This window comes from Myotis daubentonii, chromosome 12 (assembly GCF_963259705.1).
Source record: "Myotis daubentonii chromosome 12, mMyoDau2.1, whole genome shotgun sequence".
Taxonomy (NCBI): Eukaryota; Metazoa; Chordata; class Mammalia; order Chiroptera; family Vespertilionidae; genus Myotis; species Myotis daubentonii.
In genome coordinates this window covers 26,079,957-26,103,856 of record NC_081851.1, presented here as the reverse complement: position 1 = coordinate 26,103,856, position 23,900 = coordinate 26,079,957, and the positions used below count along the sequence as shown (strand labels likewise).

General features: G+C 43.4%; 2 protein-coding genes across 2 annotated transcripts; one reads left to right on the top strand and one right to left on the bottom strand.

The window, feature by feature from the left end:
* The first annotated feature begins 13,149 nt into the window (after positions 1-13,149).
* LOC132213941 (large ribosomal subunit protein uL10-like) lies at positions 13,150-13,572 on the top strand. The gene has a single exon (XM_059660809.1). The coding sequence runs from the start codon at positions 13,150-13,152 to the stop codon at positions 13,570-13,572; it is 423 nt and encodes a 140-aa protein (XP_059516792.1).
* Positions 13,573-22,232: 8,660 nt separating this feature from the next.
* LOC132213146 (large ribosomal subunit protein eL39-like) lies at positions 22,233-23,607 on the bottom strand. Its single transcript, XM_059659288.1, has one exon. It carries the CDS (start codon positions 23,541-23,543, stop codon positions 23,388-23,390), a length of 156 nt encoding a protein of 51 aa, XP_059515271.1. The 5' UTR covers positions 23,544-23,607; the 3' UTR covers positions 22,233-23,387.
* Positions 23,608-23,900: the final 293 nt, after the last annotated feature.

Here is a 23,900-nt window from a genome sequence, read left to right as displayed (position 1 = left end):
TATACAAATTTGAAGCATGCAAAAAATTGTCAAGAAGAAAAGTAAAAAACAAAAATAAATTTGATCCCAACTGTACCACTCAGAGATAATTCACTGTTGACATTTAGGGACAATCAATTCCAGATGTTTCTACATGCAAATATACAGATAAGAATGAGAATGAAAAAAAGTGTGTGTTTGTGTGTGTAGGTGAGAAAAACAAATCATTTTACAGAGAATGGAAATACCTACAAATAGCATTACTAAAAATCGGATCATACTTTTTTTCTAAACAAAAGCATGACATTTATCAAGAAGAAAAACTTGAAGAAATTCTTGAATTTTGAAAATAGTTCTTGATGCCAAGAAATACAGCTTCCTAAAAATAGTCCTTTCAAATAAAAAAAAGGATATCATTAAAAGGTTTGAGTCATGGTATTTTTTATTTTTATTTTTTAAATACATTTTATTGACTTTTTACAGAGAGGAAGGGAGAGGGACAGAGAGTCAGAAACATCGATGAGAGAGAAACATCGATCAGCTGCCTCCTGCACACCTCCCACTGGGGATGTGCCCGCAACCAAGGTACATGCCCTTGACCGGAATCGAACCCGGGACCCCAGAGTCTGCAGGCCGACGCTCCATCCACTGAGCCAAACCAGTCAGGGCTGAGTCATGTTTTAAAACAAAATGTTTCAACTTTATTTTTTATTGTTTATTTATTAATATATTTTTATTGATTTCAGAGAGGGAGGGAAAGGGAGAGAAAGATAGCTTCATCAGTGATGAGAGAGAATTATTGATTGGCTGCTTCCTGCATGCCCCCTACTGGGGATGTGCCCTTGACCAGAATCAAACCTGGAACCCTTCAGTTTGCAGGCCAATGCTCTATCCACTGAGCCAAAACAGCTAGGGCTAGACAATGTCTATTAACTTCCAGCCAAGAAACATGAGGAAATTACATACATTTTCTTGAATTTCCTCTCCCCTTGGCTAGCTGGTGTGGCTCAGTGGTTGATCATCGACCCATGAACCAAGAGGTCCCTGGTTGGATTCCTGGTTAGGGCACAAGCCCCTGTGGGGGCGTGCAGGAGGCAGCTGGTTGCTATTTCTTTCTCTTTTTTTAAAATATATTTTATTGATTTTTTACAGAGAGGAAGGGAGAGAGATAGAGAGTTAGAAACATCGATGAGAGAGAAACATCGATCAGCTGCCTCCTGCACACCCCCCACTGGGGATGTGCCCGCAACCCAGGTACATGCCCTTGACCGGAATCGAACCTGGGACCTTTCAGTCCGCAGGCCGACGCTCTATCCACTGAGCCAAACCGGTTTCGGCTACTATTTCTTTCTTATTGATGTTTCTATCTCATCTCTCTATCCCTCTCCCTTCTCTCTCTAAAAAAATTAATAACACATTTAAAAAAATCCTTTCCACTTGCATCCTCCTTCTAATTTTATTGGTTGTATTATTCTGACATAGGAAAGGTTAATAATATTTATATTTCATTATTTTACCACAACTCCCACAATTGTCTAGTTGTTTGTTTTTTAAATGGATCTGGTGTTTTTACCATGACTTCATTTCTATTTTTGGAGCCATCCCTTTATTGATGGAATGTTGTCATCAAATAGTGTTTTGTGGTTTTTTTAAATCCTCACCCGATTATATGTTGAGAGAGAGAGAGAGAGAGAGAGAGAGAGAGAGAGAGAGAGAGAGAGAGAAAACTAGACTGATTGCCTCCTGTACAGATCCTGACTAAGGATCAAATCTGCAACCTGAGTGTGTGCCCTGTCTGGGAAATAAAACCAGTGACCTTTTGGTGCATGGGACAACACTCAACCACACCATCCAGGGCTGTATCACATTTATTGATTTGTGGATATTTTACCAATCTTGCATCCCTGGGGAAAAAAATCCCATCTGATTATGGTGTATGATATTTTTAAAAGGATATATATATATATATATATATATATATATATATATATATATTTCATTGTTGACAGTATTAAAGATGTCCCCCAATTTTGCCCTCTTCTTCCTCCTCCCAGCCTGTGCCCCACCCCAGGCCTTCATCATACTGTTGTCTCTGTCCATTGGCTATGCTTAGCCTATATAATAAAAGGCTAATATGCAAATTGTCCCCTCGACTGGGAATTTGACTAGGGGACGGGCCAGCCGGAGCCCACCTGTGCATGACTTCGTACACTGGGCCTCTAGTTTGTATATAAGTTCTTTGGCTAATCTCTTTCTGGCTCCCCATGCCCCTCCCCTCTGAGATTCCGCAGTCTGTTCCATGCATCCATGCCTCTGGACCCATTTTTTCCCCCCAGGTTATTATGTTCATTAGATTTCTTATATGAATGAGATCATGTTATACTTGTCTTTCTCTGACTGGCTTCTTTCACTCAGCATAATACTCCCCAGGTCCCTCCATGCTATGGTAACGGATGACAGATCCTTCTTCTTTAAAGCTGCATAGTATCCCATTGTGTAAATGTATCACAGCTTTTTTATCCACTCACCTACTGATGAGCACTTGGGCTGTTTCCAGTTCTTAGCTATTGTAAGTAATGCTACTAAGAATATAGGGGTGCATATATTCTTTCTGATTGGTGTTTTGGGCTTCTTAGGATATATTCCTAAAAGTGGGATCATCGGGTCAAACAATAGTTCCATTTTTAATTTTTTTGAGGAAACGCCATACTATTTCCCATAGTGGTTGCATCAATCTGCATTCCCACCAACAGTGCAAGAGGGTTCCCTTTTCTCCACATCCTTGCCAGCATTTGTTGTTTGTTGATTTATTGATGGCCACCATTCTGGCAGGTGTGAGGTGATATCTCATTGTAGTTTTAATTTGCATTTCTCTGATGATTAGTGACTGCGCATTTTTTTTCTATGTCCATTGGCCATCTGTATGTCCACTTTTGAGAAGTGTCTATTCTGGTCCTGTACCCATTTTTTAAATTGAGTTATTTGTCCTCCTTCTGTTGAGTTGTATGAGTTCTATATATATTTTTTGGAAATTAATCCCTTACCGGATATATCATTGGCAAATATGTTCTCCCATAGAGTAAAAAAGCTTCTGCACAGCAAAAGAAACCATCACCAAAATGAAAAGGGAACCCACTCTTTGGGAAATACATTTGCCAGTGATATACCTGATAAAGTATATGACCTTTTTAATGTATTGCTGTACCTGGTTTGTAATATTTTGTTGAGGATTTTAGCATCTATGTTCATCAGGAATATTGGCCTATAGTTTCCTTTCTTTTTAGTGCCTGGTTTTGGAATTAGGATAACGTTGGCCTTGTAAAATGAGCTTGAGAGTCTTCCCTCCTCTTGAATTTTTGGGAATAGTTTGGGAATTAGTTTGAGAGGATAGATGTTAGTTCTTCTTTGAATTTTTGGTGAAATTCAGCTGTGAAGCCCTATGCCTCACCCCCATCTTACACAGTACCTGATGCTTTCAGGGTGTCTATAGACATTTTGAGTGATATCGTCTTCCTTTTTTTTTTCCGTCTTCCATTTTGCTAATTGAGTTGCCTCCTGCTACTCTATCCTCTTCCTTGTCTTCAAAATTTTTTTGAAATCTCTCATCTATTGATGTCTCCTGACTCCTGTGGGGGTTAATCCCTTTTATATTCCTTCTGTCATTTTAGTAGGGTTTGGGGGAGGAGAAACTATAAATACCAGCTTGTTTAACTGAAAGTTTCACTAATTAATTATGTCTTTCTGATCATTGCTCATCTTTGAAAGAGACCAGCTACTTATTAAAAATTAATTTAGAGAAAGATGAGGCAACTGATGTGGACAGACCGTAGTTTTACATTGACTTTTTTTCTTCAAACACTATCACCAAGTCTATTTTCTCCTCTGTCTGGGGCCATATTTCCTCGGTTTTCAGAATATAGGAAGTGAGTGTGGCAACACTCCCGAAGACAAGTTTTGTTTTAATCCATTGGTCTGATATAAATAAAATACTATACACTGAGTGGCTAAAACAACCAACAAGCATTTCTCACAGTTCCAGAGGATGAAAAGTCCAAGATCAAGGCCCCAGCACATTTGGTGTCAGGTGAGAACCTGCTTCCTGATTCATAGATGGCTGTTTTCTCACTATGTCCACTGGGATCTCTTTTTTAAGCGCACTAATCCCATTCATGAGGTCTCCACCCTTGTGACCTAATCACCTCTTAAACTTTAAAAGGTTCCACCTCCAGATATTATCACCCTGGGGATTAGGTTTCAACATATGAATTTTGGGAGGCAGGGGGGAGGGGGCAGGGCACACAAACATTCAATGTGAGCAGACTTTCTGATAACTACTGTTCCCTCCTTTTCCTTCCCTCATCTCCCCTCACCTCCAGCTAGGAGGCCAAGATAGACAATTAACATGGCGTATTCACTCCCCACTCCCTACATTCACTGGGGTGGAGCCACTTCTCTGGAGTTATTCCAGCTGCTTGCCTTATGTTTCCAAACAATAGACCACTAAGCTGGGCCTTCCAGAAGAGTGCCCTTACCTTCACTTCGCAGTATACAGCTTTCTTGTGTCATTAAAGCTGGAGACAGGTGCAAGAATGTGCAGGCCTGCCTAGAGGCTCAGTTGATTGGAGCGTCGTCCCACACACCAAAAGGCTACGGGTTTGAGGGTGCATAGAGGAGGCAGCCAATGGATGTTTCTCTCTCTCTTTCCTTTCCCCTTGCTCTCTCTCTGAAATCAATAAAAACATATTCTTGGGGAAGAATTTAAAAAAAGAAAAAGGATGTTCAGAATGTTCAGCCCTGTCTGTAATAAGAAAAAACTAGAAACATGCAAATGACTGCTTCCAGAGGGATGGGTAAACACAGTGCCCCATATTCATACAATGGAACACAGTTCAGCGATAAAAATGAGTGAACTGGAGCTGCATGGAGTAGCATAGACTGGTCTTAAAAACATACAGTTGAATGGAAAAAGATGAGTCACAGAAGATTTATACTTTGTGATTTCAATAAAATGCAAAAACTCCCCCAAATTAAAATATGTTGTATAAGAAAATATACATGAAGACTAAAAATTTAAAGAAAAAGAAGATAATGATTAGGCCAAAGTTCAGTAGCTACTGCCTAGAAGGAGAGAAAAGGGAATGATGGGGAAATTCACACAGGACCTTTCAAGTCACTGGTTACCTTAGATTTTTAAAAGCTGGTTAGTAGGTTCATGTTTCATTTTATTGTTGTTAGTGAAAGTGTACATATATGTTAAATATGTTCTTTGGTTAGCTTGATATTTCATAATAAAAAATGGAATACAAACTTTATTTTTTCTCACCTTTTATTATTATTTAATCTTCATCTGAGGATATGTTTTATTGATTTTTGGAGAGGAAGATAGGCAGAGAAATATTTATCAGTTGCTTCTTGTACACGCCCCACCAGGAAGGAACCAGCATCCTTTTGGTGTGAGGGACAACACACCGAACAACAGAGACACCCAGTCAGGGCTTTTTCTCATCTTTTAAAAGATGGAGTTATTGCTTTTATTTATTTACTTATTGCTATTTTCTTCCACTGTTTTATTATTATTATTATTTTATTAAATGTATTTGGGTGACATTGGTTAATAGAAAAGATGGAGTTATTTGTTTTTCATTCTTTGGAGGGTTTTAAGAGTGGGGAGAGGAGTAAAAATGCCTCCCTCGCCCTCTTTATCAATGACTCTCTCCCCAGGAACTCGAATGATGTGAATGCATAGCACGTGAAGGCATGGAGCATTATGGGACATGGGTTTCTATATAATATTAAAATGAGTCCATGGAAAACTGACAGCAAGAAGTTTTGTCACTTCCAAGATTGTTTGTTTTTTAAATCCTTGAAAGGAAATGGCTGTCAACCAGAGAATGGCTCATGCTCTTCTTTGGAAGGATGCTGTGAGGGAGGGTTGCTGGAGCAGTGACAGAGGAAGGAAGCTAAGGGACTGCACCCCTGCCTGGGCCTTGATGACTCCCAGAGGGAAAGAAGGAGAAAGAGAGAGTAGATGGAAGCCTGGGAGAGAGGCCTAGGCAAGCACCAAGGTGAGACCTGCTGGTGTTGGTGCCCAAGTCGACGACCCATGCTATGCATGATGACACTGAGGGAAAGAGTACAGAAAAAAAAAATGGAGTCACTATGGCCAGGCTGCTAAATTATTCAAATCAAGTAGGCTGAGGCAAGGGAAAATTATTCTTGTTTTAATGAGCCCAGCAACTTAAAGTTTTGGACTTTTTTCAGTTGTGCCTCAGTGCCCGGATATACCTAAATTCCATAGGTAAACGTCTGAAAAACTTAGGAAAAATGTTCATGTGCTGCTGTTGTATCTCTCAGATTCCCACTTGACATGCTTAAGAAGCGTGTTTCGTGTTCCAGGCTACCCAGCATCTATTATGCAGACCGCTGGGCACCTGGACGATCACCATCCTGAGCCAATCTGCAGCTAAGAATGCAGGACGGACTTCTCTCAAGTGTGTGCTTTTTCCTATAAAAACCCTCAAACTTTTCTTTCTTCTTGGAAACACCCTGAGTGCTCCCCATAGTGTTTTTGATTCGCAAAACCTAAAACCCTTGAATAAATCTTTGTCATTTATTTCTAGCCAAAGCCTCCTGTCTTGAACTCTTTTGGCAGAATCTTTGCCCACTCAGGAGTTCTGGGTCTATTCATGCCAGAACAGGTATTGTGCTAAGTGCCCAGGGCCCTAAGCCATGACCTGGAGGAGCCTTCATGTCAGAGCTTGGTGCAGAGACAAGGGTGGGGTGCTGCAGATGCCAAGAGAAGCCAGCAGAATCTTGCAGCGCCTGGGAGGGAATCTGGACTTTATCCTGAGCAGTAAGGAGCTGTTCAAGCCAGGAAGAGATGCGATAAGATTTTATTGAGAAATACGTAATGAAATAATGTAAGACTTCATTAATTCATTTAAAGGATTCTAGACCAGGGGTGGGCAAACTTTTTGACTCGAGGGCCACAATGGGTTCTTAAACTGGACTGGAGGGCCGGAACAAAAGCATGGATGGAGTGTTTGTGTGAACTAATATAAATTCAAAGTAAACATCATTACATAAAAGGGTACGGTCTTTTTTTTTTTTTTTTTAGTTTTATTTATTTCAAACGGGCCGGATCCGGCCCGCGGGCCGTAGTTTGCCCACGGCTGTTCTAGACTGTATTAATCACATCCACATCTACATAGATTATAGTAATGTCCATATCTGGGCGAAATATGTTTTCAGTTTCTGGACCATAAGCGGTGCACGTCAGGATTCAGAGACCCTTCACAAAACTTTGTGCCCACACCCTGCACTCCCCTGGGGGCTCAGGGCTCACAGGTTAGGCCCTACAGGTCTAGTTAATGTTAAGTCTATACTGCTCTTCCTAATAGTAATTAGCAACAAGCTCAGCTTCTTTCCTTAGGCTGGGAAGACCATGTCCCCAATGTAAAGAGGAATGCTTGCCTGCCCATTTGCTATAAGGAACACACAACTAAGTCACATGGTGCTGTTACTTTGAACCCCTAAAATACAGCTGACCCTTGAACAATGGGGGGTTAGAGGTACTGAACCCCCACACAGTTGAAAACCTGTGTATAACTTATGACTCCCTCAGAACTTAGCTACTAGTAGCCTACTGTTGACCAGAAGCCTTACCGATAACATAACAGTTGATTAACACATATTTTGTAAGTTATATGTGTTACATTCTATATTCTTACAATAAACTGGGCTCGAGAAAGAAAATGTTATTAAGAAAACCATAAGGAATAGAAAAATGCATTTGCAGGACTGTACATATTTGTTGGAACACATCTACATATTAAGTGGCCCCCTCAGTTCAAACCCTTGTTCAAAGGTCAATTGTATATGCAAACAATTAGGGAGGAATAATACTCAAAACATGTTTATTCCTATTAGGACTGTTAGCAAAACTAACAAATATTATTAGGACACTAGTTTTTAATTTGCCTGACTTTTTAAAAATAGGTTTGTATTGGCTTTTGAGAGAGAGGAAGGGAGAGAGAGATAGACAGAAACATTGATGAGAGACAGAAACATCAATAGGCCGCCTCCTGGGGATCAAACCTACAACCCGGGCTTGTGCTCTGACCGGGAACCGAACCGTGACCTCTTGGTTCATAGGTCGACGTTCAATCAATGAGCCACACCGGCTGGGCTGCTGACTGACTCTTAATCCTCACAACATTTGCCGGGGAATTGACTACTTAATTATGTGATCTTTTGTTTAGTATTCATGTCTTGTGATAAGTTCAGTGAGAGCAAGGAACATGTCTTCCTTATTTCCCTAGTGCCTGGCATGTGGTAAACATCCTAAATGCATTTGTCAGAATGAATTTTGAGTCCCCCGCTTTTACAAATAAAGACGCCAAGGTTTCGAGATGTTAAATAGCTTACAAACGATTAGGTCAGCAGCTAATCCAAACTCACATCTGTTGGATTTCATCTTCTTACTGACTCCCAAAGAGTCTAAGGTTTTATAAGGATCACACAGTTTGGTCAAGTTCCTAGCTATTCAATAGAAAGCTACTGAAAGATTAATTAACACCTTTTCAGAAATCTTAAGCATTTTGAGAACATGAAACAGAATTCAGAGGTGAGCAATAATAGTAAAACGGTTGTGTTTAAACTTGCCACGTTTCATAAAGATATTACATTGGGAAATCCGCACCTGGCATTTGAGAACAAAAGCTGGCATAGAGCTTGCAGGAAGTATTGTCAGGAATTTACCCAACTAAATCTCTCTAAGCTTATTATCAATAAAGAGGGTGTTTTCATTAAAATAGAGATCACTCTGGTTTTATAGTTCTTCTTCCTCAACTGCATTTTTTTTTTTTTTTTATCAAGGGAGGGCTCCCGTTTTCAAGGGCCACGCAGCCTTCATCATTCTTACCTTACTCACATGAAACAGTTGGCCAAGGAAGGCTGCGTCCTGATTCTGGTTCCTTCCCCACACCCAGCCTTCCTCAATACCAAGTACTCCAGGGCCTCTGGAGGAAGCATTGAGAAGTAAGATTACCATTCCCCGAGGGAAGGGTATTGAAGTAACTTGGGCGAGTCACCTATGGTGAGAGAGAGAACTTCAGTCCCGGGAAGGTACTCCATGGGGGGTAAGTAACAAGGCTTGGGCTATTCCCATTCTACCCCATTTCTAGGCAGGAGTCTAGCCAGGCTGCCAGGCAGGCCCCCAGCCAGACAATGAAAGAGCAACCATGTGTGGACGTGCAGGTGTTACCCCAGTCAAGGCATGAACCACACCTTGTCTTCTCTCCAGGTTCCATCACACAGAGTGTGGCTAGGAGGAGAAATGAGTAACACCAGCCTGTGACTTCACACTTTCTCTCCTCACTGCAGCATGGGTAGAGGTCAGAGTGCAAAGGTCTCAGAAACTTGAATTCCCTGTAATTTAGAAACTGACATTGGCATAGATTTGGATGGTCTCTGAGCCATCTCTGAGGTGCAAAGTATTTTCACATGTACCTTCCCATTGAGGTTGATGGACTAATCTTATTATTCGCAAATTAGAGACAAAGAGATTATATTACTTGTCTAAAGCTATGCTAGTCACCCCCAAACCAGCCTTCTAACGGACTATTGCTCAGTCATGGTGTTTGGCTTCAGTCATCTTCTACTTTTACATCACTAGTTCTCAACCTTTGGTGCATCACCACTTAGAGAATCTAAAGAACATATCTATTCACCAACATACACACACGTAGAAATAATGTATGTGAGACCAAAAGGGTATAATAATGAACGCAATGTATGAACCATATTTTCTAGTTTAGAATCCAGCTACAGAACACATTTTAGACACTGCCAAAGAAATCTGATTTGGGAATCCTATATAATAAAAGGCTAATATGCAAATTGTCCTCTTGGGAGTTCAACCAACCCGGAGTTCGATTGCTTGCTATGATGTGCGCTGACCACCAGGGCCCTGATTTCTGGCCAGGCCTAGCGACCCTACCCATGCAAGAATTTCATGCACTGAGCCTCTAGTATATATATAAAATTTTATGAAATTTTTTAGATGATATTAATTTTCTTAGATGTAATAATGGTGTGTTTTTTAATAGAGAAGAATATCTTGATTTTTAGGAGATGCTTAAGTATTTAGAGGTGAATATAATGACGTTTGCAATATATTTTCAAATGGTCCATAAAAGTATAACAAGACATAAAATTGAACCATATGATTTTTGCCAATATTATATTAATTTTAACCTCTGAAAATAGATACTATATGTTATTTAACCTAACTTAAAAGTAAATATAGCAAACTAATAATAGTTTAATCTATGTCATGGTATATGGATATTCATTGATAAGTTCTTTCAATTTTTCTATACATGGGAAATTTTCATGATAAAATGGGGTAAAAAGACATTTCTGTTTGTGATAGCTCTCAAATCTATTCCTTTATTAGTTATCTGTGGCTATGTCACAAATTACCCCCAAATTTAGTGGCTTAAAACAACAAACATTTCTGGGTGTGTACCTAAAAGAATTGCAAGCAGAGGCTCATTAAAGAGATACTTGTACACCTATGATCATAGCAGCATTATCCATAATAGCCAGAAAGTGGAAGCACCCTCGTGTCCATCAATGGATGAATGGATAAACAAGATGTACATACAATGGAATATACATACAATGTATATACATACAATGGAATGCCATTCAGCCTTACAAAGGAAGGCAATTCTGGCCTGACTGGTGTGGCTCAGTTGGTTGCGCATTGTCCCATGCACCAAAAGTTTGCTGGTTCAATTCCCGGTCAGGGGTAGGGATTGTGCAGGAGGCAGCCAATTGATGTTCTGCTCTCACATCGATGTTTCTCTTTCTCTCTCCCTCTCCCTTCCACTTGAAAAATCAATTCAAAAATATTTTTAAAAGAAGGAAATTCTGACACAACTTGGGTGAATCTTGAAGACATTTTGCAAAATGAAGTAAGCTAGTCACGTGATTCCACCTATATGAGATACTTAGAGTAGTTATTTTCATAGGAGCAGAAAGTAGAATAGTGGTTGCCAGGGACTGGTAACCTCACAAGGTCCTCAAAAGCTGCATCCCATTCCAGCATTAGCTCAATATTGAAAAATTCGTTATTTAAATCAGGACCAGGTGTGGATCAGGCCCCTAGTATAGTTCCTTGAAAGTACTTCCTCTCACTAGTGGTTGCCTGGGGGGCGGGGGGTGGGGGAGAATAGAGAGGTAGAGTTTAATGTGTACAGTTTCAGTTTGAGAAAATGCAAAAAGTTCTGGAGAGGGATGGTACTAATGATTGCATAATGTGGATGTACTTAATGCCAATGAACTGTATGCCTAATAAACAGTTAAAATGGTAAATTTTATGGTATGTATATTGTACCACAATAAAAAAACAAACATTTATAGTCTCACAGTGACATTTCAATATACTATTCAGCACAATTAAGTCACTCGGTCCACTCTAAAAGAAGGGATTATACAAAGCCTGAGGACCAGAAGGTGGGGATCTTTGGGAACCACCTTGGACGCTGCCTACCACAGTTTCCCCCTGGACCCAACGATTCACATCCCTGCTCACATGCAAAGTACATTCGTTCCCTCCCTAGGTCCCATTACAGCATTAGTTCAATATCCAGAATTATTATTTAAATCAGAACCAGGTGTTGGTCAGGCCCCCGTATAATTCTTTGAAAGCTCTTCCTCTCAATCTGTGGACCTGTGAAACTAGACCTGTTCCACAAGAATATATATACACATGAGTGGAACAGGCATCGGATAAAGGCTGTAGCCATTCCTCTTCAAAAATGGGGAAGTGGGAGCCTTAAGGAAGTCTCACAGAGGTTCAAAGCAATTCCAGAACCCAGCCGGGCAGATGTTGGAAGTCACCTAATTAGGTTTCAAGGACTAGGAGTCATTCTCCATGGTTCTAGGTTTTGCCATCTGGGCCTTTCTTCTTTTTGAAAGGTAGCACATGTGTTTGTAGTTGAGTAGTTTTCTCAGCTTTTTTTCTTCCAGTAGGATTTTGGAGGTCCAATGGCCTTTTTTTAGTGTGTACTGTCTCTGTCCCTTTCGATCCAAGTTGGCACTATCTTTGCTGATGTCATTCTCACAGAAACTTAGAGGGTCCCATGTGATTCTCATTGGGCCCTCCCATTAGCCAAAAGCTACACCCGCAAATCTCTGTGAGATAAGCCCTTCTCCTTGGCTTCCTACTGAGACAGGCAAAGGGATGGTGCCCTTAAGTTTCCTGAGAGAATCTGTAAAGCGAGCAGCCTTCCAAAGGGTCCTTTGTGTGTCTGAATGCTACTACGAGGTTCTACCATTGATAGTTCTGAGGTCTGAACAAAAGACAGTCGCACCATTTGCTCTATCTCTAGGTCACTGTTGGAATTGCACCTTGGGTTTAAACCCTTCTCAGAAGTCATTCCTTAATTTTAGCATCTTCTCCTCTGGAGAGGCTGAGCATTTATAAAACCATCACATCCTAGCTCCTTTTTTTTTTTTTTTTAAATACATTTTATTGATTTTCTACAGAGAGGAAGGGAGAGAGATAGAGAGTCAGAAACATCGATGAGAGAGAAACATCGATCAGCTGCCTCCTGCACATCTCCCACTGGGGATGTGCTGCAACCCAGGTACATGCCCTTGACCGGAATCGAACCCGGGACCCCTCAGTCCGCAGGCCGACGCTCTATCCACTGAGCCAAACCGGTTTCGGCCCTAGCTCCTTTTTGATTAATAGTCCTTCCCTCAATTTATCTCTCTCCTCCTGTGTTTTACTATAAGTAGCAAAAAGAAAACAGGCAGCGCCTTAATCACTTTGCTTGGAAATCTCCATAGCTGCCCACCACTGTGCCTTCCTCTTCGTCCCCACTGTTACTACTCTCTCTAGATGGGCAGTTCCAAAGTTTGGGAGGTCAGTATCCCTTTATACTCTAAAAATAATTTTTATATTCTAAAAATTATTGAGAACCCTAAAGAGTTTTGTTTACGTGAGTTATATCTGTCAATATTTCCCACGTTAAAAATTAAGTGTGGGAAATTTTAGAAATGTTTATTAATTCATTAGAAAAACCACTGCAGGCCCTCCTCTAGTCAGGCATCTTCATGAAAGTGACATCTTTAAACCCTGTGTGGCCATCCCTGATGCACGGAAAAAGGGTGACCTCGAAGTCCAACTACTTCCTTAAGATCATCCACCTTCAGGATGATTACCCAAAAGGCTTCACCGTGGGAGCAGCCAATGTGGGCTCCAAGCAGATGCAGCAGATCCACATGTCCCTCCACGGGAAGGCTGTGGCGCTGATGGGCAAGAACACCATGAAGCTCGAGGCCATCCGAGGACCCCTGGAAAACAACCCAGCTCTGGAGAACCTGTGGCCTGATATCCAGGGGAGTGTGGGCCTTGTGTTCACCAAGGAGGACCTCACTGAGATCAGCGACATGCTGCTGGCCAATCAGGTGTCAGCTGCTGCCTGTGCTGAACAGCAATGGAAGCCAAGACTCCAAGAAGACGAGTGGCAGACCCAGAGGCCCACAGGGACTCGGGAGGAGGTCATTGCACTGTAGTCTGGGATTCTTCCTACTGATATCTCATGATGCCTCCCACAAGCATGTGTGAGTTCATGTACACACACACACACACACCTTTCTCCACCACCATTACCACCACCGTACACATACAATAGATTCAATATCCCGGGAGGAAAGGTTCATGCCTTTTTAACAAGGCTCCCACTTGTTATTGATTGACTTTTATTGATTGATTTGAGAGACAGAGGGGGGAGGGATGGAACCTGCAGCCTTGGCGTATCAGGATGACACTCTAACCAACGGAGCTGCCTGGCCAGGGCCTGGGTTCACGCCTTTTCAATCTTAGTATTCCTGCAACAGATCAAATGTCTGGCAGCTAGAAAATTACAAGTGATTGTGAAATTGAGTTGACTGTAACTCTGAACTGGACCATCTTGGGGGAGAGAGAGGGGTCCACAGAGGATCACCACCAGAGCCGAGTTCAAGTCCGACTTGACCAAGCTCTGACAGTGGCCTGGCCCTGAATTCTGGCTCTACCCAGACCCTTCTCAGGCCACCCACAGAGAAGAGGGGCCTCACCACCAGGAGAGGTTGAGATGCCCAGAGAAGTGGATCTGCCCACCCGGCTCTGCCTCAAGGTCTGTAGAGTGGGAGCCCTTGACGGCAGGAACTCACTCTAAAACCACAGTGCTAATCAACCAGCTGCCTCACTGCCCACCCAGGGCCTGGCATTAGCACCAGCCAGAGCAGAGGCCTCATTCACATGAGCATGCAGCACTGGCGGGACAAGCCTGAATTAATAACAAGGGTCGCCATTGGGGCATCGCTGTTTGCCAGGCTCTTCTACATAAATATATCTGGGTCTACTCTTCACTCAGCCAAGGCAGGAATGCTGCTGAACTCGGACCCTGCCCTTTGCACTGGCTTCAGCGATGAACTTGCTCCTCTGACATTTTGCAGAATCTACATACTCAACTGATTTGGCTTGGCTTTGCATCGGTGCTCTCCCTCCTTGTCCTGAGACGGGAGGCCACTGGGTCCTGTCAGCCTGCAAGACCTCTGGAGCAGGGGTGCGCCTGGCACAGGTGGCCCAGGCCGCTGCCCACACCACGGCTATGTGCTTTGGAGAGCCCTGTTGACCGCCACATTCTCTCTCCTGCCCACAGAAGTCCCAGCGCCCTTGAGAGTCACCGGGAAAAGATAGGGTTATGGATTAGACTACAGGCAGGGAAGAACCGAAGCCAAAGGCTTCACAGCAGACTGAGACCCCCGGCCAGCCTCTACGCCTCAGGCCCCGCTTCCTCGTTTTCTCTCACTCCGTTTCTGTTAATCCTGTGAGCCACAGTGAGGCTCAGGCCCTCTCCTGTCACAGGACCCCTGCACCACTCGGCTCCCAGAAGCCCCATGCTCCCTCCCACTTCCTAGTCAGCGCTGTGTTCTAATTCACGTTTTCACTGAGGCCTTCCTGATCACCCTCTCTACAACTGCACGCCCCCTCGCTCCCCCCTGCCTTTTCCTCGGCACCTCTCACCATCCACCTTATCTCGCTGACTGTTGGTCTCCCCACCTCAGCAGTTTTGTCTGTTTGTTCTCTGCTGTATCTCCAGCCCTGAAACAGGGCCTGACCATAGCACACAGTCATATTTGTGAAATTCTTGCATGAATGAGGCTGGGCTCTGAGCTGATACCAGGAAACCTCGTGTTCTGAATCAGCTTCACTCCCCAGGCCTGACTCAGTTCATCTGCCTAATGACAAGGGCACATGTGCTGTTGTGTAAGCTGCCTTCCAGCAGCAATAATTAATGATTCCAGGCGATATCCTCTTACCACCCCGAAGAGGCTCAAGCACAGGCGACGAGGGAGGGGAGGCGAGAGGCAGCTGCCAGATGACTAACTGGGATCTGGGATCTGAAGTCATCCACCCCAAGTGTTAATCCTTCCTTATGGGCCACAGTGAGGCTCCGGATTATTAGCTCCTGAGACTCACATGGCCTCCTGGCTTGACCTGGCTCTAAAAGACCATCAGGTGCACTTGAAAAAATAACTCCATCATAGGGAGGTGACACTTGAGGCCTGGAGAAGAAATAAAGAATTGCTGAACTTTGCACAGAAATTGTGCAAAATTAGACTTGACCTAGCTCTCATTCAACAGGCACTGATAAGGATTCCTTCTGCACCCGGCGCTGTTCTGGGCAGGCACAGAGCAGTGAACCAGAGGGACAAGGTCTGGATTTGACCTGTGTGTTTATTCCTTCCCCAGGCCTGGGGCCTACTTCCCTCTGACCTCCTGCTCTTCAGCATCTCCCCTGACCTACTGGCGACATTTAGATGGATAGATCCTCTATTGTTTTAAAAAAATATTTTTATTGATTTCAGAGAGGAAGAAAGAGATAGAAACATCAATGATGAGAAACACTGATTGGCTGCCTCCCGCACGTCCCACACCGGGCGGGGATCAAGCCCACAACCCAGGCATATGCCCTGACCGGGAATTGAACTGTGACCTCCTGGTTCATAGGTCAATGCTCAACCACTGGACCACGCCGGCTGGGCTGGATAGATCCTCTTCATCTCAAACACAAAACCACACCTGTCAGACCAATGCAGCTCTGCATCAAGATCGCTACAGACCCTCCTGCATCCCAGTCATATCAGCTTTCCCTCTGTCCGGCGTCCAGGAAACTACAAATCTCTTCCTCATTCTCAACCCCTTCCTACAGCTGGCCCACCATTCCCTAACAAACTCACCTTTTGTATCTGCGGGGCCAGTTGCCTCAGGGGCCCGCAAGCTAACTGTAGATCTTCTGTATTTTACACCTTCATCCAGTTTTCCCTATCTGAACCATCTCTCCCTTCCCTTCCCTCTGCCTCTTTAAAGCTGCTTATCACAACTAAATCAATCCTCATCTGGAGGGGGGGCTGGGGGCAGCCTTTCTCAGTTCCTCAACCCTTGCAAGTTCTCCACTACCTAGAACACCTGCTTACCAGGGGTGTGCTGTTATTGTACCACACATCTTTCCCTGTAGCTACTGGCTGTCTGAGGCTGTTTCATGGAACTATGTCTTATCTCTCCATGAGACCGTAAGCTCCTTGAGAGCAGGAACAACGTTCATTTTTCTGCATCTTATGCAGCCTAGTACACACTCACTGGGCAATCAATCAGTGACAGATTTGACCTGGATTTACCAAATTGTGATATTTAAGGATACACTTGGGAAAATGTGTATTTTTTTTTATAGATGTAAAGAGAAAAATGTAGAATGCAAGGTTGGATTATGGTCTGATCACCACAGTATAAACTGTGTAGTCAAATGGGTAAAACTGGAAGGCAATTGGTAAGAAATAAAGAGTTGTGTTAGAGTTGTTAGATTATGAGTGATTTGTTTAACTGATCTGTGAATACTGTTAGTGCACTGTGTTGATGTAAGAACAATGCAAACCTGTAGAGAATTTTTATAAGAGGTTATTTGAGCCAAACTGACAACATGAGAAAGCAAGGTCTCAAATGCTCTGGAGAATGACAGTTTTGCAGTTCCCTTTATACATTTTTTTTCCTGTGGAGTTTTAAGAGAATATATATATATGTTCTAGAGGCCCGGTGCACAAATTCGTGCATGGGTGGGGTCCCTTGGGGTGGCTTGTGGGGGATCTGGCCCCAGTTCCTGCCCCCAGGCTCGCAGCACCACCTGGCACCCCGCCGTGGCCTGGCACTGCCCCCTCATCTGCTCCACCATCCCTCCTGAAGGATGATCAATAAGGCTGCCCCCCCACCCCACCCCAGCTCCCTCAGTGCCTGGGAGCCAGGCAGCAACCACCGCCCCCACCCCCCCCGCCAAACTTCCCACCCTTCCGCTGCTGCTGGTCGCTCTCTGTGGGGCAATCAGGCCCCTGCTCACACCGCCTTGGCCTGGTGCCGCCTGCTCACCTGCTCCACCATCCCACCACAGTCCTGCTCTCAGGGCCCATCAGAGCTGGCAGCGCCTCCATGCCACCCGTTGCCAGCACTGTGGCACCGACACCTGCCATGTTCCGCACCACCCTCTGGTGGTCAGCACACATCATGGCAAGCGGTCAAACTCCTGATCGAGCGATTTGCATATTAGACTTTTATTATATAGGAGATATATATATATATATTTCAGAGAGAGAGAGGGAAAGAGAGAGATAGAAACATCACTGTTGAGAGAGAATCATTGATTGGCTGCCTCCTACATACCCTTTATTGGGGATTGAGCTCACAACAAGGGCACGTACCTTGACCAGGAACCAAACTGTGACCTCCTGGTTCACAGGTTGAGCTCAATCACTGAGCCACATCTTTATCCATTTTGGATTAAAGAGGGAAGTAAGGAAGATTACAGGACAGTGGAAGAAAGCAAGGCAGGAAAATCTCTATGATTGAATTTTAGGATAGGTAAGATTATGTGCTCCCTAGAGGGTAGTTTCAGCTCCAAGGCGTCTGAAAAAAAAAAAGAGAGAATTATTCTGCTTTTCAAAGGTGGATTAACCTCACTGAACAAAAACAACGAACAGGGCTTGCTTAAGGCAAAGATAAACCTTTTTATAGTCCTGGGGCCTGGCTACCCACCTTGACCTACCCAGTTGGGAATTTATTATCAAATCACTCTATGAGGTTACTTTCAGTCAGATTTATTACAAAGTGCCCCCTTTTTTTGTCCACAGTTGTTTATGCATTTGAAAAGATTTTAAGAAATACATGGAGGGCTTTAAGTGTCATGGAAACATTCGTCTCTTATATAAACGCATTAAGGCTTCCCTGGGAAGTATGAAGGAAGGGGAGTGGGGTGACAGGATTGACAGTCCTTTAGAGATTTTACTCACATAATACTTATACACAAGTAGCTGAGCAAAGGGAGGTAAAAAAACAAAGTTCACATTTTGCTTGCAAATGTTATATCACAGGGAATGGGACAGAAAAAGAAACAGTTTAAAATAACCAAGTGAAATCACATGAGCATAGGGATTTTTCTCTCTCATCGAGAATGAGAAGTGGACGCGTTCTCCTTGAGTTTCTTGGTGCTTCGTACTGTGAAGCTGCAGCAGTGGGAGTGGGGCTAGGAGAGGGAGAGGTTGGGTACACCCATCCACGAGGCAAAAACTGCTCTAGACACAGGCTTTTTTTTTTTTTTTTTTTAGTCCTTAACTTTTTTACATGTTTATTTTGTCCACATCAGATGTGGGTTCTCAAAGATGAGGACTGTACTCTTCCTGCGAAAGAGATGGCCCCGCAGTATACCTAACATCTAAGACGAACCTCCCATCAGACACAGGAGGACCACACTCAGGGAATGAGGCATGTGGCAAGGCCATGCAGCCAGAGATTCTTGGGGGGGGGGGGGGGGCTGGCTTTAGAGAGCTCTGGAGTGTTCACGCTTAGCCCTTACTGTCACTACTTAGCCTGAACATTTAGAACATCCTTCTAGTCCAAGTGTGTGTTGAGCATATATGCCCCTGGGCCAGAAAGATGGCAAAAGGCCAACAACAAACAAACCATACTCCCTGACATTAAGAAGCTTAGATTCAGAGGGAGCGGCGGGGCAAGTTCTCGGGTGAACGCAGAGCAGAAAGGAGGAAGGACTGCAAGAGGCATGTCAAGGTGGGTCAAGAAAGGCGCTGTCAGCATTAAGCTGGGTCGTGAAGAGGCTCAAGACAGTGCAAATGAGGTCAGAGGCACCAAACCAGCTGCTCTGACTTAACAAATACTTACTGTTCATCAACTACCATGTGCCAAGCAAGGTTCTAGGGAAGCAAATACGTATCTGCCCTCATGAAGCTTCCATTCTAGTCAAAGTGGGAACAGACACTTCACAAAATATATAACGAAAAGCAGGTTAGGCAGCCTGGAGAGAGCATGAAATTGTGCAGCCGCCATAGAAAACAGAATGGCAGTTTCTCAAAACATTACACATGGAATTATCGCTTGATCCAGTAATTCCACTTCTGGGTAAACACTCACCCCTAACAGAAATCTGCGTTAAGGATGGTCCAAACAGAGGGAAGAAACAGCAAGGAGGTCACTGTGCCAGAGCCACTGCCATGAGAACCCACTGGTTCAGCTCTGTGCCTCTTCGACCAAGTCCAACAGTACTAGGGAAGCCTTCCCCCGCCCTGGGGGGAAGTGCACAGTGCATATGGCTTTACTGGATGAGGGACAGGAGAGTGACTTGGTTTCATTAAACTTGTATCGAAGTCATTGTAGACACTAGCCATTAGGCCTCTTTTAGGGACTTAGACCTGCCTAAGAGCTGCCTACGACCCTAACTTCATTTCTCTGGAAACAATTCTGCTAGGACAGAGAATTCTTCCTCCATGACCTCCGGGTGAGTTTGTGTTCTCTGAGAACATCGGGTTTTGCATTTCTCATTAACTGCTCTCATAGCTCCTGGGTTTAACTGTCTATTAAACTCTTTTATGGCTTTCGCCCCCATGGAACCAAGAATAAAGGTGAGTAAAGAACTCATCCAGCGTAGAACACTCCAACAGCCTGAGATTATTCCTTATCATAAAACCTGAAGTTTCATGCCAGGGGCATTACAGAAAAAGAAAGCCAGAGTCAAGTGCAAATTATAGCGCTACAGACAATGATGTGAGACGAAGTCTTTCTTTCAAGATACTCTGAGTGCCAGATTCAAAAGATAGTAGATATTTTGCTTCTTGAAACTGTGCCAGCCTTGTGGCTTATGCCCAGTGTAGTTGCATTAAAGACTCCAGAACATCTCTGCCAGCATGTGCTGGCCAAGAGCCAGCAATGATTTCAGAGGGAGTTTTCTCACCCTGCCACCCCGCCGTCTTGGCTGGGCCTAAAGGCCAGCTGCCTGGGTCAGTCTGACTTGCAGCTCCATGGATTGTTAGTCTGTCCTCATATAGGGGCTGAGACTCACAGTAAAGTTTTCAGGAAACTAGCGTAAAGTTTAATGCTGTGGGCCCAATGGTGGTCCCTGGAGAGATCGTCTGTCTAAGGCACAGTGTTCTGGAAAGAGCATGGGAAGGAATAGAAGACAGGAAGTCGGAGGTTTAACCAGGGGTCACATCTGTGCTAGATAACTTTAGTTTGTTTAACTCACCCCCGGGCTACTCCTTACTCTTGTCTAACCTGGTCTGTGCCCAGGAGAGTGACCTACATTGATCTCAACAGGCTCCCTGGCTTCACTGAGGCCAATCAGGCTCTCCCAGCAGGATACACAGGTTGAGTGTTAGTTCCCCTGATTTCCTAGGTCTCTGCGAGCTGCCATGGCCTCAGACTGAAGGTCTCTCTTCTTAGGTTCTGGCAACTGTGCCTTCCTCTCTCCCTCACAGGCCCAGGTAGCTCTGCAGAGCACCACACTGTTCCTTGTGGTTTCCCCACACCCTGCCCCCACTTTATTGAAACCCGATGAAATTACCCTGTTAGAGTGTGCCCTCTATGTTCTGCCAGGACCCTGACTGATACAGCCACTAATGAGCTGGGTGACCCTGGTCTCACCAACATAGTCAACCATGGCCATGGTTCCCTCATCTTTAAAATGGAGATTACAATGCCAGTTCTTACACACTTGTTTCTCTGTTTTCACAAAGATTACAATGGACATAAAGCACTAAACAAACATGTTTTAAAAAGACATATCCCAAATGAAAGAACAGGACATAACTCCAGAAAACACACAACAAAAAACAAACTGGAGGCAAGCAATCTACCAGATAAAGCAAGCATGTCAAACTCAAAGGCTAACACGGGCCAAATAAACAGGGTTTAAGTTTATGTGGGCTGCAAAAAAACAAAGGCTTCAATTTTCATAGAAACGTAGGTTTATTTCTATAGCGACACGCTGAATACAAAGGGCTGCTATATAAATGAATAATCGTTAACATAAAAGAATAGAACATTTTAATAAAAATTAATATTTTCTTGAACATTACCTTACCAGACACCGAATAACTGCACAAATTAATAAGCGTAATGCAAATAAACCTGTTTTCCCTGGACTCCAAAAGTGAAATATTTCCTGTTGCGCACACCAAACAAGTCAGTCCAATCGGCTGCTAAAATATTCGCTGCTAGTATTAGTGGAGAGAAATGGTGCACCTGCGTGGAAGGCGTGGAAGGGAAATGAATGCAACATGATTATAGTAATCAGTCATTAGCAAACGTTGTAGTTGTATTAATAATTATGTATAACAGGATATTGTAAAAATTAAGTTATGAGATTGTTATTAAAACATTTCTTACATACCGTTATATTGTCTGGGCCGCAAAAATATTCATTGTGGGCCGCGAGTTTGACATGCTTGATGTATGGTGTCAAAGAGGTACTAGATTTATGAGGGAATCACTTCCTAAGTTATATAAATGTCAAGCCACTACTCTGTACACCTGAAACTGATATTGAATGTCAACTGTATTTGAAAAAATAAAATACACATGGGTTTTTATTAAATATCCAAAAAACTAACTGAATTTCACTGCGATAAACATAAAGACATTAGGTGACCAATAACACTTAAATCCTAAAATCTATCTCAAAATCAGGAAGGTAGATAAGACAAAAACATTTTCAGTATTTGATACCCATCAGGATAGTAATGATGATCATTTTACTAGAAAAAATCTAAACATAGATATGAACATATTTTTTATTACAAATAAAAACCACTGGCTACTGTTAACGTAAAAACAAATAAACATTGAAACCTGTAAAGAAGTTTTGTGAGTTTATTTGAGCCAAACTGTCGACATGCGCAGGGAATAAGAACCTTAACGAATTGAGATAATGCTCCAGAGAATGTCGGGTTACATTTGTATTTATACATTGCAATCAAAGGAGGGGCATAGGTGGGTTACATGAAATTCATTGGTGATAGATTAAGGAGGTGGGATAAAGCAAAGCACAGGATCAATTAACATGATAATGAGGGAATTTGTGGTCTCTGTCCTGGCGTCCAGCACATTTGGTTGTGCCCCAGGGGCTCCAGAAAAGCTACAAGTTACCCAGACATTTCAAGCATATGTTACCATAGATGCAAAAAGACAGATAGACTCAGTTAAGGTAAAGGTTGACCTTGTCAGTGAAGATACTGGCCTAGGACATAACTGCCCACCATGATGCTTTTAATGTATAATTTCAGACCATCCTTTGTGGTTACTTTAGGACCTAGTCTCTGAGTTTGCAAGACTGCCATGCAGGCCTCTCCTGAGCTTGTCAGGTCAGCATGTGACCCCTTTCGTCCACACTACCAAGAAGCAACTTGTGCAGGAAAAAGGATATTGTTGGGCTTAAAAGACTGGTATTCTGCCCTAGCTTGTTTGGCTCAGTGGACAGAGCCACCGGCGTGCGGACTGAAGGGTCTGAGGTGCTGTAACAGGACAATCAATGGGTCCGGGCTGCCTGTCACTACTTGAGCCAACTAAGCAGAGACAGGGTTGAATCATAGATGAGCGTTTATTCCAATACTGTCGGCACTATGGGAGAGCAGCAGGTCACCCACAAAAATCTGCTCTCCAGTTTCCCATAAACCAGCTGCTACCATAGGGTAGGACAAGGATTACATGGGGAAGTAGGGATTATAGGCATGGGGAATTAGGAGGCTGAGGTGGGACTCCATTGTTTGGGCAACAAGGTTGCTAATCTTTCCATGGTCATAGGCAGTTCTTTTTTTTAAAGATCTCACACATTTATTAATGAACCAACCTACTATTTCAGGGGGGAAAAATCAAGAGAGCAAAATCACAAGTTCATTAATCTTCCAATTAAAATGACCCAACTGTCCAGACAGTAGCATCTTTTCAATCATTTAAGGGTGTAGGCAACCTGGATACAGCATAAATATGTGAGTCATCTCTCATGTGTGATTTCTCATAGGCCCAGTTTGGTTCTTCTCCAATGCCTCCTCTTCAAGTTGTACCTGATTTTATTACCAGTTTTCATCTGAATCCATTGGGGAATGGGCCGATTCTGCTTTTGTTTCTTGGCCAGGAACCTCTTGATCCTGAAAGTCTTGTGGGAAGACATGGTGAAGGAGAAGCGAATGTGCGCACCTCGATGGCGGAGAAAGAGCAATAGGCAGTTCTTGAATGAGAATGGTTCCAAGGTTGACTCCCAGGACTAAGGTTGACTCCCAGGTCCCAGGGGCATACAACTCTTAGCCAGGTTAGAATGCCCTTTCTTTAACCAACACAAGGCAATAATGGTTAGCAGAACATGATTAATATTTCCCATAACCATAGCTAGTCCCAATATTCTATCATTGCCCCTAACAGTTCGATTCCAGTCAAGGACACATGCCTGGGTTGCTGGCTCAATCCCCAATAGGGGGCATGCAGAAGGCAGCCGATCAATGCGTCTCTCATCATTGATGTTTTTATCTCT

Coding starts and splice junctions, on each gene's coding strand:
- LOC132213941 (XM_059660809.1), top strand. CDS start 13,150: ATGCACGGAAAAAGGGTGACCTCGAAGTCCAACTACTTCCTTAAGATC.
- LOC132213146 (XM_059659288.1), bottom strand. CDS start 23,543: ATGTCTTCCCACAAGACTTTCAGGATCAAGAGGTTCCTGGCCAAGAAA.